The 14,548-nt window shown below is 36.5% G+C and overlaps 1 protein-coding gene across 4 annotated transcripts in view; it reads right to left on the bottom strand.

Annotated features, from left to right (window-relative positions):
• Positions 1-2,969: 2,969 nt before the first annotated feature.
• Ube3d (ubiquitin protein ligase E3D) overlaps positions 2,970-14,548 on the bottom strand; it is a 170,051-nt gene continuing 158,472 nt past the window's right edge. For all 4 annotated transcript variants that reach the window (XM_047557048.1, XM_047557050.1, XM_047557049.1 and 1 more), the window contains one exon: positions 2,970-3,556. In XM_047557048.1, coding sequence (XP_047413004.1) covers positions 3,536-3,556 — 21 coding nt within the window. In that variant the 3' untranslated portion in view covers positions 2,970-3,535. The remainder of the gene's footprint in view (positions 3,557-14,548) is intronic.

Here is a 14,548-nt window from a genome sequence, read left to right as displayed (position 1 = left end):
GCTTTATCTATCATGCACAACTATTTAACACTGTCAGCACTTTTTATTACAGTAGCTACTAAGCCAAGCTTAATTATCAAAGGGTTTAAGTAAGGCCAATTATATCAGAATATTTGGCTTTACGTGGACCCTTTTTCTGGAATTAATGGAATCACACAAGTTTTGCTAATATTAGTGAGTCCTTATTTAGTAAGGCTACTTTTGGCAAATGATGTAGAATGAGGTTTTTATGCAATCTATTGACATTTAATAGTGTATCTCCATAGTCAGTCTTTATATGATTGAATTATTTTGACCACATATGGGAACTAAGTGTATATATACACTTAAGTTCCTGGTTGGAAATAGCACCTCCCTTCACACTTCCTTTACCCGACTTTTTTCCCCCTTATTGTGCATATTATTTTCTGCTATTATATTAAAACATAGTGCTTTATAGTATAGTACTTCTTTTTATCTGCTCCGTCCATGAAAACATAAGCTATGTAAGGGCAAGGGTTTTGTCTTACTGTCTTATCTGCATTACCCATAATTATGCCTGACATGTAATAGGTGTTCAATAAAAATGCAGTGAATGCAACAATTTATAGATTGGCTTCTCCAAATGGGTGACCAATAGAAATTTCCAACAGGGTCTATCTACTATAATTTAATAAGTGAGAATGAGTTCACGGAACCACTTAAAGCAGTTTTTACAGATAGATAAATGAACTGGAAATTTGATGTTTTACTATGCCTCTGGTGCTTGGCAACCTCTTAACAGAATGTCAGAATTCTATTGCACCATTATCTAGGAATGCCACTGAGTAGATACTCAAATTATACTCATAGGCACAGGAAGAGAATGTGAAATGACTTCCAAGGCTCAACATTAGGACTGTATAGCCTGTTTCAATTCTTTCTAGCCCTCCTAGCATGGTTTAATCAAATTTAAATCTCTTTAATGCTAGTTATCTCTGTCTCTGTCTCTCAGTCTTGCATACCCACATACACACAACTTTCTCTTTATTTAGACAGAGAAAAATATAGGGGGCTAGGGATATAGCTCAGTTGGTAGAGTGCTTGCCTTGCATGCACAAGGCCCTGGGTTCAATCCCCAGCACCAAAAAAAAAAAAAAAAAAATATATATATATATATATATATTTGGAGAGAGAGAGAGAGAGAGAGAGATTGTAAGAGTCTTTATTTCCCTTCTTCCCCTGCTCCCCATGATCCAAAGAAGTGGACTCTTAGAGATTCAGATATGTCACCTCAGTTCTACCCACTGACTAGATGTTAACAGCTCTCTTTGAACATAGACTTAGCTGTGCTAGTTCTCCCTTCCCAACCATGGAAGAACTAATGGAGACCTGTCCAGCTTGAGAACTTCACCATAACAAGGTTTTAAGTTGCAAGACAGATGCAAATGCAAGTACAGTAACAGACGCTTTGTTCTGCGTGAGTGTTGTGTCATGCCCCTTATCCCTGTCCCTCAGAGTTTCTCAGGCATTCTACCTTCCACTCTCCATACTGCGCCACCACAAGGGAGGTTGGCTTGGCTCTTCCTAAGACCCCAGAAAAAGGCAAGGTTGATCAACTACATTTGACTCAACTTGACTTAGGAAGACAAGGTCAGTAAATCTGAATATCCTAGCTGCATTTTTTGAGCAGAACAAAGTAATCTTTTGAATCATCAGTTCCTTAGCTATTTAAACCTTAAGTGTATGTTAATATGGTTATGGACATTCTTTTCTCCAGAGAAAAACTACCTCAGAAGAAAATTGTATTTTCAGGCTGATCTCAAGTTCATCTAATTTATTCCAATCCCTACCCTTAGATCAATTCAAACTAAACTCTAAGCAGTCACCCACAAAGGTGTTCATCATGAATATATTCATTTGTGAAAACAAAATTATACTAAAGCCAGGCCACATTCCAGAAAAGACTCAGATTTTGTAATGATTTATGTCATTAGCAATATACAGGCAGTCACCAACCTTGTTTCTCAGGTCATATCTTTTACAGCAGTGTTCTCAACTACAACGGATTTTGTCAATCATGGCAACATGAGCAGACATTTTTGGTCATTGCAAGTGGGAGTGGAGAAGCAGAACCTGCTACTTACATCTGGTGCTAAACATCTTCCAATGCATAGGGCAGTCTCCCCCAACAAATAATTGTCCAAGCCAAAATGTAAATAGTGCTGAGCATGAGAAACCCAGCTCTATACTGATAAGAGAGAAATCAAAACCATGAAAAGTCAGCATGGTGTTTGGGAGTCTATTAGTAATGAAGCCAAACTAATTCTCTATGGCTGTGAGTCTTGGACATAACACTAAGAACATCAATGTTTCAAACTGTGCTTAATAAAGTGATGCAGCAGGATCCAACAGAAGGGTTTTATTCCTAGGTCAGTCCACCAGTTATAGACTTAGGAGAGCTACCCCACTGCTCTGTTGGCAGAACAAGGGTTTGGTTGAACTAAAGGAAGAAGAAATCATGGCTATTTCACAAAATCCTAATGCCAAATGATATCTGTGCTAAGAAAATTAGGAAACTATGGTATAAATTTGGGTCTTTTGAGGGAAGAAGTATTAGGTAGTCCGTAGGCTAGGACTAACACCAGCAGCAGGGACGGTTGCAAACCCAGAGACAACTCCTGAATGCGCAGTGGTAACGGAGGATGTCAGAGAGAGGTAGAGGTTGCAGGTGGAGGAGGTAGATACACTTAGCTCCAGTCCCAGCCTTGAGCCTAGCTGTGTGATTCTGGGCAAGTCTCAATCCTTGTCTTCTTGTCTTCTTGTCTCCTTGTCAATCTTGTTCAGCTGGCCTGGGCCCTATGATTCTACCCAGCTCCATCATTCTCATTCTCATTTCCTCACCTCCTGTTCTGGTATACAAACAACTGTACCAGGATGCCAGTGATGTATTTTTTTACTAATTTGCAATAGTATGTGGTAAAGGAAAAAAAGAACAAAAAGAACACATGCAGGTTTGCAAACTCAGGAAAATCTTTAATTGGATAATCACTCATTCAGCAAACATTTACTGAGCATCTTGTCTGAATAAGGTACAAAAAGCACTGTATTTTTGTTATTTAAAATGTTTTAAACAAACCTGAGAAGCTCCTTAAAGTTTATTTCCTAGGATTTATAGCAGATAACACTCAGTTCCACCAGTGGCGTTCCTCACACATTGCACACAGGACAGATGGGTCTCCATTAGCTGATATCCTTCCAGGTGGTGCTGACACAGCACAGATTTGAATGCTCCTCTCTGTGGAAAGTAGAGATGTAACTTCTACACTCACCCTGCTGACAACCTGCTACTACAAACTTCTTCACAGTCCTGGGTGTTCAGAGATCTAGAGTTGACTCTTCTCTTGGAGAATGTATGCAAACAAATAAACTCAAAACTTCAGTGCAGTGCTGGCATGCTGCATCTCTGGTTCCTGTCTTTGTAATCCATGCCCACAGAGATGACTGCTGGCCTTCAGTGTGCTCTGCCGTGGAGCTGCCTATTGGCAGGGGTGGAGGAATGCCTCAGTTCCAACAGTTACATCTTCAAAAAGGCCACCTGGAAAAGGAAGAAAAGCCCACACTGTATTGCTGATGTAACATGATGAAATGGCTGCATGCATGTCAAATCAGAATCAGAAAGACTAGTCAATAAGGACGCATACTGATCTCCAAAGAAAAATGACTCAGTTGAGCTAGACATTGCATTTTATAACAAGAGCTAAAAAGTTTTTTTTTTAATGAACCATAGAGTAATTAAGAATGATTCACATGCACTTTAAATGAAAAAAATAAAGTTTTAATTGACACTAAAGTTATATTGCTGTGAAGTAATCTAGTTCTCTTTCCTATTGGTTCAAATTACTGTTTTGGACCTTCCATAAACCAAATTCTGAGTCTCAAATATTCCTAGGCAATTCTAGATCCTCATCACTGTTGGTAATTACATCAGCCTCTCCTTGAGTCATGATGATACTTTTAATCACATACAATTATATTTATTGTGTTTGTCAGTAACAATTCCTCTTAAAAACAAGTGTTTAAAAGAAAATTTAATTCATACAGGCTTATATGCAAATATATTCAGACTATGAATGAGGCCCAGATTAAATGCATCTAATTTCCCAATAGTTTTAATAACAGAAGAACAAACATTGATAAAGTCAAACATAAATGTTAAAGTTTTAGTTCCAAGGTGACAAAAAGTTGGGAAACTGTGCTAACATCAGGCAGAGTGAAATGTAGAAATAACTATGGGAAGGCGTGGGAGGTTTGGAAAGCTTGTACTTGGCCATTTTGCAGGGTAGGGAAGGGTGAGAAACAGAAGTTAAAACATTTCACTCTTGGAGAAATATGGGACACCTATCCACAGCATCAGGAAAGTCGGTTTCCTAAGTCCCCAGTGCAGTAAAAGGAGGCATGTACTTAATGATCCATGTTAAGGGGAAAGGAAAAAGGAAGAGTCATGCAGGGCAGAAGGCATCTGCTTTATGTTGAGTAATTCAGAAGGATGTTACTCTTCATACAGTGCTGGTAACAAAGGCACCTGCTGAGTTTCCACATCAACTTCCTGCTGAGTTTCTATATCAAGTTTTGCAATGAGCACACCAAAGTTGAAAGAACAAGCAAAGAAAAAGGTTACGATTCCTAAGGAAAATGTAAACACAGACAATTGATACAAACCTCAAGGGCTTATTGTGAAGATCAAATGAGATAATGGTTATAAAAATCCACATGTTTCTTTCTCCCATCTTCGTTCATAACAGATATTAGAAATCCACAAATATACCAGATGGCTAGGGACTGTTTAAGACAGACCAGTGTGGCCCATTAGGGAATGAGTATAGAATTAAACTAGAAGGGAGACCAAAGGTCCTTGAGTTGGACTTTGGGCCCTTTGCGGATGGCATCCTTAGCAGGTGATATTTTGTTTACAGGGACAGGAAGCTTGCCACCTTACAAAGAAGACAATGCCTCTGCTGATATTTAGAAACAGGAAGGTGATAGATGACAGTTATCTCTTTTTCAATTCTGCAAATTGCTAGGTCATAAAGTATTCCAAACAGGAACTACTCAGCATAATGATAATAATAATAAAGTGCATTATGAAGTTGGTTAAGAACTTTAGCTCTGGAATCATACAGACCAGCTTTTCTCAACTTAGGGTGATTCTGCCCACCAGGGAATATTTGGCAGCGTCTGGAGACATCCTTGGCTGTGAACAACTGGGAGGGGGTGTCTGCTGGCAACTATGAGCAGAAGCAGAGATGTTGCTAAACATCTTCAAATGCATAAAGCACTCCCCACAACAAATACCAGTCCCAAGATGTCGGTGTGCCAATGTTGAGAAAGTGTAGTTAAAGACAGTTTCTTTTGGAACCAGATCTTTCACCTATTAGCTGTATAACCTTTATTAGATGTGTTAGCTTTCTTCAACCCTTCCCTAACTGCAAAATGGGAATTACAACAGGACCTACCTGAAACTTGTGAAAAAACACTTCACAGTACAGTAAACTTATTTTGACTCCTTTTATCCTCAGCACAGCCCTAGGACTTAGATAAAAACAGGCATTTGAAACTTTCATTGCAAATGAGGAAGCAGAAGCTTGTAAATAAAGTGCCTTGCTCAGGTTACAAAAACTCACCACTGTTAAGTGGCAACGGTGAGTTTAGGAGAAATTTTTTGTTTTTACATTTTAAAAATTTTGTTCTAATTAGTTATACATGGCAGTAGAATGCATTTTGATACATCAAATATACATGGAGCATAACTTCTCATTCTTCTGGTTGTACATGATATAGAATCACACCAGCTGTGTAATCTGTATGTACATAGGGTAATAATGTACATTCTACTATCCTTCCTACCCTCATACCCCCTCCCCTTTAGGAGGACATTTTAATTCCAAATTCATGCTGTTGCCACTGTAACTTTGTAGGTGAATGAGAGAAAACTAGAAGCATAGGGACTTTGAATCTTCAGTACTGCCTCAAATATCAAAATTTTGCTTTTCTTTGGCCCACCTGAGGCTGTGAACTCAAAAGAAGAGGCTGAGCTGATTAAGCAATGTAAAATGGAACCCTCCACCAAAAAAATAAAAAACTTGAACATTTGACCTAATGTCTTCCCATCATCTCTAGTTTTTATAGTTTTGTCTACCAAGTACATTATGTGTCTTTTTTTTTTCTTAAGAACAAGAAACTGCAATCATCTTTAGGAAAAGATACTTCACAATGCATGCTAGTTTCTTTTTACTTAAAACACTGTGAGGTAACATTTCAAATGCTGATTTTGTGTTCCCTAGCTTTTATCCATGACAGGAAAAATTGCTTCCCCTAACTGCCATTTATTTTAAGAGGGGATAATTTTATTTTGTTCTGTTACACTGAGGAAAAATCTCTGTATTTCATCTTTAGTTTTATTCCCTAAAGTAAAACTTTAAAGCTTTCAGACTGTATGAGTACAGCTGCAGTTTCAGGTTCTACTGATGTTATATTTCTGGAATATACAGTAACAAAATATAAATAATTACTAAAAACAATGGAAGATGGAACTCTTTCCTATGGCTATAAACTGTGAATTTCCGAATTCTATGCACCTGAAGATGGACACTTGGAATGGAAAGGGGGAGTTGAGATGTCTAAAAATAATGTTCCTGCTTTGAGTCATCATCTAAAAATGATCTTAAATCATAACAAACAGAGCCAGGCTGACAAAATTGCTGATCAAATGTTATTTATAATGCTTTAATACATATGTGTAACACATTAGTGACTTAATTTTTTTAAATCTTAGTTAACAAAGTGATTGTTTTTCAATTATTTCATTTAAATTATTTCAATTAAATCAATTATTTCAATTATTTCAATTAATATTGAATTTTAATCAATTAAAAGATATGCCATTAAGACAGGCCATACAAGATAAAAGAGCATTTTTTTTTTCTAAAGTTACATAATGCTCTGGGGTATGCCAAACACGACAGATAAAATACTGGGAAATATTGCCCTATTAAAGGGCATTGTTAACTTTAAAGTATAGTTTTATTTTTCTTTTGCAGTACCAGAAATGGAACCTAAGAGCATCAGGCATGCTAGGTAAGCATTCTACCACTGAACTGCATCCCCAGCCTTTATTTTCCATCCTAATATATAATGTATTATTTTTCTAGATACAGCTCATGTTCGAAGTTATGTTCTGTAGACTGTCTTTATTGCATTGAAAAGGAAAGTTTATATTCTATACTTTATATGATAAATTATACATATAAAATCCAGTTTTTAAGATACAAGCATCATTTACAAAATAAAATATACAATATAAATGTAAACACAAAAATAGTAGAATATCTGAATTTCTAGCACTTAAATATATATTTTGATCCTTAAAATAATATTGAAATTAAGTAGTTTTTACTAAGTCATTAATTCAGCATTGAGCAGGTCAGTGTTGATGGCACCTGGACCCAACTTTTTGCAGAACTGAAGAAACCGATATATTTAGGATATCAACAAAATTGGAAATCCCAGGAGGGTACGTGAACCTTCCTACTCAGAACAAAATAACTTTCTATAGCAGATGACTGCTTTCTGACATTTAAACAGATTTTTTTTGTGATAATTTTTAAATTCCTAGTTTAGCTATAAATATAAATTCTTTTAAGAGAGATCCGACCAAGGGAGAAACTTCATCCAGACAAAACACTTTCTGACCCATTATCAAGGATAAAGTAGAGAATAATTTGTGAGGGTGTGGCTGAGGATCCCCCTGGTCAACAGTGAGACAATGCCATGAAAAGATTATATAATCAGTAATGAGATGCTAACGAGTGGCCCAGAGGTCAAGACTACCTGAGTGCACAAGTGCAGAACTCTGTGAAGTAGAAAGAATGGCACCAGGTGATCCATCACACTTTTTAGGGAAAGGACTGAAGAAAGTCATACCTGCTTTTAAAACTTGCCTTGGATGATTTTATCTGATAAACAGTTTTACTTCTGTTGTTGATATTCATCAAGGTCCTTACTGTTAAGCTTGGAGAAATTAAGACTTTCATTACCTACTGTAAAGTCTGTTTTAATAACTGATCATGATTATATTAATTATAAACAAACTAGAAAATACAAAAAAGCCCACACAAAAAGGAAAATACAACTTTTGGAGCTTCTTTGTTCTGGGATAACTACTGTTAATATTTTGGATATCTTTCAAGGTTTTTATTTTCTATGTATACCTGGACATTTTTGTATAAGCTATTTTATAAAACATGGTGGTGATTTTCATGTGATAATATTCTTTAGAATAATTATAATGGCTTTGCTGTATTTCACTATATATCTGTATTGCTTGAGTTGAGAGGGGGCAAATGCATAATTTATTTCAACAGAAAGCAAATATGAGGGTTTTGGGGAGGGAGTGATATTAGATATGAGGCCCAGAGAGGACATTAGCATAGTCTAGTCCGATGGTTCTCAACATGTTGTCTCTGGACAGCATCACTGGTAGCACTTGGGAATTTGTTAGAACGGCAAGTTATCCTTCCCCCTACTGAATCAGAAACTCTGGGAAGGGACCTAGTAAAGGTGTTTTAACAGACCCTCCAGGTAATTCTGCTGCTTCCTACAGAGCAGCCATTCTTATTTGGGTGAGATGGTATCTTACTATAGTTTTGATTTGCATTTTCCTAACAGTCAATAATATTGAGCATTTTTTCATATATTTGTTTTCTGTATTTCTTCTTTTGAGAAGTACCTACTCAGATCACTTGCCCATTTTTTAACTGTATTACTTTTTTTTCTATCAAGTTTTTGAGTTCTTTAAATTTTCTGGGTATTCGCTCTTTGTCAGATGAATAGTGGGAAAATATTTTCTCTGTTCTGTAGGTTGTCTCTTCACTCCATTGATTGCTTCCTCTGATGTACCACTTTTTAATTTGATGTAATCCCATTTGCTAATTTTTGGTTTGTTTCTTGTGCTTTGGGGGTCCTAGCTAGAAAGTCTTTGCTTGTACCAATATCTTAGGGTATTTTCACTCTTATTTTTAATAGTTTCAGAGTTTCAAGGCTTATATTTAGGTCTTTGGTTCATTTTAAGTTGATTTTTGCACAAGGTAACAGAATGCCTCCCATTCTTTTTTGGGGGTGGTACTGGGGATTGAACTCAGGGACACTCAACCACTGAGCCACACAACCCTAGCCCTATTGTGCATTTTATTTAGAGACAGTTGCTTAGTGCCTTGCTTTTGCAGATGCCGGTTTTGAACTCTCCATCCTCCTGCCTGAGCCTCCTGAGTCGCTGGGATTACGGGTGTACGCTGCTGCACCTGACTGCTCTCCCATTCTTGATACTACTAAAGGAGACTGGGCCTAATGTCCACAAAAAGAGAGCCAAGCCCTTTTGGTTAGTTATCTGGATATGGAAGTGGTCAACTGACCTACCATATACAGTGAGTTTATTAAGTAAATGTAGTTATATGTTTTCTCTCATATGTGGAAGCTAGAAATGATAAAGGAAAAGAAAAGTGATGGGAGGAGAATTAAATAAATTAATTTTTGGGATGTTTGGAGTAGGGAGAAGACAGCTTTTGATATGCCCTGTTGGAGGTTTCCTTTCTAATTCTAGTCACTCCACATGGAAGTCTTTAGCAAAATCATTTGCTAAAGATTTTAGCAAATTTTTCAGGTGAAACAGACTGTCACAAATTTGACTTCAAAATAAGGCTACACATCACCAAAAAGCTGGCCAAGAAATCAAATCTTTCATACATTGTTAGGGGAGATGTTAAATGGAACAGCCATTCTGAAAAACAGTTTCTTTTAAAATTAAACATGAAATTATTATATGGCCCAACAATTGCAGTTTTGGAATTTGCCCCAGAAAAACAGAAACTTATATTCACATAAAAACCTGTACATGAATGTTCATGGAAACCAGAACATTTTTATAGTCAAAATCTGAAATCAGTTCAGGGGAATGTTTAAGCATACTGGCCAGATCCATACCATGGAAAACTAAAAAGCAGCAAAATGATTGATACACGCCAAAACTTGCAAGATTCTCTAGTGAATTATGCAGAGTTTAAAAAAATCAATCTTGAAAGATTATATATTGTATAGCTGCATTTATGGAATAGCTGCATTGATGGAACATTTGAAATGACAGAATTTTACAAAAAAAGAAGAAAGAGTAGTGATTGCCAGGGATCAGGAGTGTTGGGCAAGGGAGAGATCCTCATGCTGATGGAATCATTCAATGTCTAACCTGTGATGGTGGATACACAAACACACACATACATAGAACCTTGTCTCTCTCTCTCTCTCTCTCTCTCTCTCTCTCTCTCTCTCACACACACACACACACACACACACACACACACAAAATGAGTGCAAGTAAAACTTGGAGAATCTGAGCAAGATCAAAGGCATTGTATACTTATCACTACTCTGATTGTGATATATTATAAAAATGTCACCAAAGGTTCGACTGTCAAAGTATACCAGGGATATTTCCTATATTATTTCTTACAACTACATGTGACTACAAAATTATCTCGATGAAAATTTCAACTAAAAACAATCCTGCATTACTTGCCAGATGATCTTCTCTAGTTTATATCAATCCAGTCACTACTAGACACATCCTTGAGATGCATTGTTCAGTCTTATTTTGATGTTCTAGTCAACATACATTACCTGAGATCCTTCCTGTTTTCCTCGGTGGAATGACCTTAGTAGTACAGTAAGTTAATTCTGAAATGGGTCCTGACACAGGTGGCTACCTGTGAATGTCATTGTATTAAACAGGGTTGGGTCAACAGCCTGCCATTAAGTGCTTAGGTTATGCACAATAGCACCTTCAATCTTAGGTTATGTATGAAGCATTTACTCTAAATAATCCACTAAGCACTTTTTTTTTTTCTTTCTTATTGCTCTTTTTTCTTTTCTTTCTTTTTCTTTTTTTTTTTCTCGAGTGCTAGGGTTAGAACATAGGGCCTCAAGCATTGTAGGCAAGCCCCTTACCACTGGGCCATATCCCCAGCACTTTTTGTTTTTTTTTGGATACTGGGGATTGGAACACAGGGGTGCTGAGCCACTGAGCTACACTGCCCTGGAGTAAAAATGAGAAAAGACTTAAATCATTTTCCAGAACTGAAAATGCTAGAAAAGCTTTTCTAGGCATAGAATAGGCACTCAAAGCTTTTATCAGACTGAATATATTTAAACTAAAACCAATTTTAACCTTAAAGTTAATATTACCTTACAAAAGTTTGAGGGAAACATAAACATGTACTATAATACTCTAACATAATTATTATTTTGGTCTATTTTTCCAAATAGTTTTAAGATGCATTTTTAATATTGATTATACATGTACATTTTATGATATTTTTACATGCCACTCATCAAATCTTTATTCTTTACAGCTGCAAGACAGTCCATCATAACTCAATTCATTATAAATTTAGATGTTTTTAAGGTTTATTAAGATATAAGTAGTACTGCAATAACTATTGTCATGTTTATAAGGTTTTGTTTGCCCATACTTTGGAATAGTCCATTAGGATAGGGTCACAGAAGTGGAATCGCCAGATTGAAAGGTATGGACATTATTGTAATCTGATCATGTATTTGCAATGAGCTAAATCAAGTGAAAATGCTAGTATTAGGTCTTTCTTTTTTAATTAGTGATAATAAAAGAATAATGATGTCTCAATGTTTTTGTCTGAATTTATTTAATTGCTATGAGTTTAAACATTCTTCCAAATGTTTAATAATTGTTCTTCTTTTTTGTGGATTGTGAATTCATGTCCTTTTCCTTTACCTATCAATAGGTATTTGTATAAGCTCTTAAGAAAATGTTAATAAATGCAGTGAATAAATCAGGTGCCAGGCATGATCTCATCTCAATCCTTAGAAGATCCACTTGAATTAAATATCTAATTTAATGTCCCCAAATTATGAGAAATTGAGGTTCAGAGAAGTAAAGTAACTTTTGCTCAAGGATATAAGCTAGTAACAAGGCTGGACTGGCAATCAGTTCTTTGTCTCTGAGCCTAGTATTGCTTTCATCATAAATGTTCACTTCCATCTAATTACAGTAAGAGATAATTGCTATGGTAACTTTATTTGAAGAAGGACTCTATAATATTCCAATTTTAAGCCAGATTTAATAGCTAGAATGATGCAGGCACCCTATCACATTGAGAAGAAAGTAGATTACTTCTTTTGGATTAATTGCAAAGAGGAGAAAGAAGAGTTAGAATGGCAAATTAAAACCCTACTTGTAAAGAGAAATCATTCTTTGATTACAGGAGAGAGCCCTGGCAGATGAGGAGAGCCAACAGGACAGATGAGAAATTGGTCTTAAACTTCAGGAGAGAATTTTTGTCTGTAAGTTTAAAAAGCAGTCTAAGTTACACTGGCATAGTTTAGTCAGTTCAGTAAAAAAGATTATGACTTAAATAACAGTTAAGTACTAGTGAGAGTTAAGTACCTACCAAATATGTAACCAGATGCTAATTTTATTTAGCCATTTAGTCTCCCAACATCCCTTTGAAAATATAATATGTAAAACATGCAAATCTTCAAAACAAAAAACATGCTAATACATTAGTTTTAAAGTAAACACAATTTATTTCTTATGTCTATTGTTCAGACTTGCTGGAAAGAAACAGGGATCCAATTGTAATTAACCTGTTTATTTTAAAGAAAAGCAAAAGAATGGCTTTGGAAGATTTTACAATAACATGAAGAAACTATGATGAAATCATACTGGCAGAGAAGAGCACACCGAGGAGGGTGCTATGTGATATTTTACCATGAGTTTAAGCTTTTTCACTTTAAGCCCCATAGAAAGTCAAGAAGGGCTCCTGACAGAACTGTTCGCCAAGCTTCTCCATGTCGTGAACAACTTTGGTATGGAACTAGCAAGGCACATGCAGTAATGAGCACTCTCAGCATCTAAAGTGGCAGGTTTACCCCTACAGTCTAAGCTCCAAGAGAAGCCAGGTATATCAGGTATACCAAGGAAGGTCCAGAAAGGTGAATCCAGTTGATATACAAAGACCGGAGAATTGGGGATAAAATGCATTAAACAGAGAGAACAAGAGATTAGAGCAAGAGGGCAGCAGTTTGTACACAGCTCAAGGCAGTGGGTGAGCAGAAAGATACAGGCTTTAGGTCCTGGGACAGCTGAGATGACTCCCTTCTCAGTACCTACTAGCTGAATTGCCTCTCCCAGCCTTAGTTCTCTCCAGATCTGCCCATCAGTGGTTATAGGGATTAGTGATAAAATACATAAATGGCAAACAGACCCTGGCACAAATGAGGTCATTCATAACTGGAAGAACTTATAATTATTATAAACATTATTTCACTTAAATGTTTATTTTAAATATGGCTACAGATGCATCTCTTTTCTGCAATTCACACATAAATTTCATGTTTCTTTAGTTGATTATTTTTAAAGGAAGAAGAAAAAATGGCTGATTGTGCATAAAAATATTCAAGGCTTAAGTAGGACTTTCTTTTTCTTATACTACCCTGAGTAACAACAATATATCTACCAGTGACAGGTACAGAAATTGCAGATATTATGCCTGGAAGAAAAAGCTGCACACTTATAATGTTTGCAAATATAGAAATGTAGGTGGCTTACTGTAGACTATCATCTACTACTTGAAAAATAACTGCACACCCAGAGGCCACTGATGGGATCGTGGAGGGCATCTCTGAAGGTGTGTATTAGGAGGTACTCTCAGGGATTATTAACATAATCCACTCCTGAGAAATTCAGCTCTGAACCTGGGAATGCTGACTAAGCCATGGAACCCTAATACATGAAACGATTTGGCTGAAATTATAATAATTAGGCCCTTTGCAAATATATCCACTTATACTGTAAGATTAACTATATATAGAGTCTGGATGATTATCAAGGTACTCTGTGAAACAGCGGGAATGGATGGACATAAGTATGACCTGCTGCAACTCAATCATTAGTATACTACAATGTCAACTGGACTTTTCTGATTAATGGTGCACTGAATACTTGGAAATGACCAAATCCCAACCACATTTTGCTAGGGAATCCCAGCATCCTTTAAAATCAGCTAATGGCCATAAACTGTTGACTTCTGGTTTACTATGAGACCTGTATCTTGCCATCTTCCTCCAGATCTTCACTGTTTGACAGGATCTTGCATACTTCCACGCAAGTCAGAGCCAGCTTAAGTAGAGATGAAGGGGTAGCCTGCCTTAGGAGAAAAAAATTATGTATGTATGTATCTATCTATCTTCCAAAACAACATGGTGAGATTACCTGACATCATGCTGTGATTTGTAAGATGAGCCTCCCTCTTCTGCTTTGTCAAGGATTGCATTGGACACTGAAGTTTCTGGAACTGGCCACAAACAGGCATTCCCTCTCCCATCTTAGCCAAAAGTCTTCCTCCACTTGCCTCAGTGTGGTCTGAAATTCATGACTGGAGAGTTTCAAATGTAACATTAAATATGGAGAGGTCCTTTCCAGCAAAATGGGAAAGAATGTCTTCAG

Source organism: Sciurus carolinensis, chromosome 7 (assembly GCF_902686445.1).
Source record: "Sciurus carolinensis chromosome 7, mSciCar1.2, whole genome shotgun sequence".
In the NCBI taxonomy this organism is placed as follows: domain Eukaryota; kingdom Metazoa; phylum Chordata; class Mammalia; order Rodentia; family Sciuridae; genus Sciurus; species Sciurus carolinensis.
Note: the sequence above shows the minus strand (reverse complement) of the source record. Positions and strands in the feature narration are given on the sequence as shown.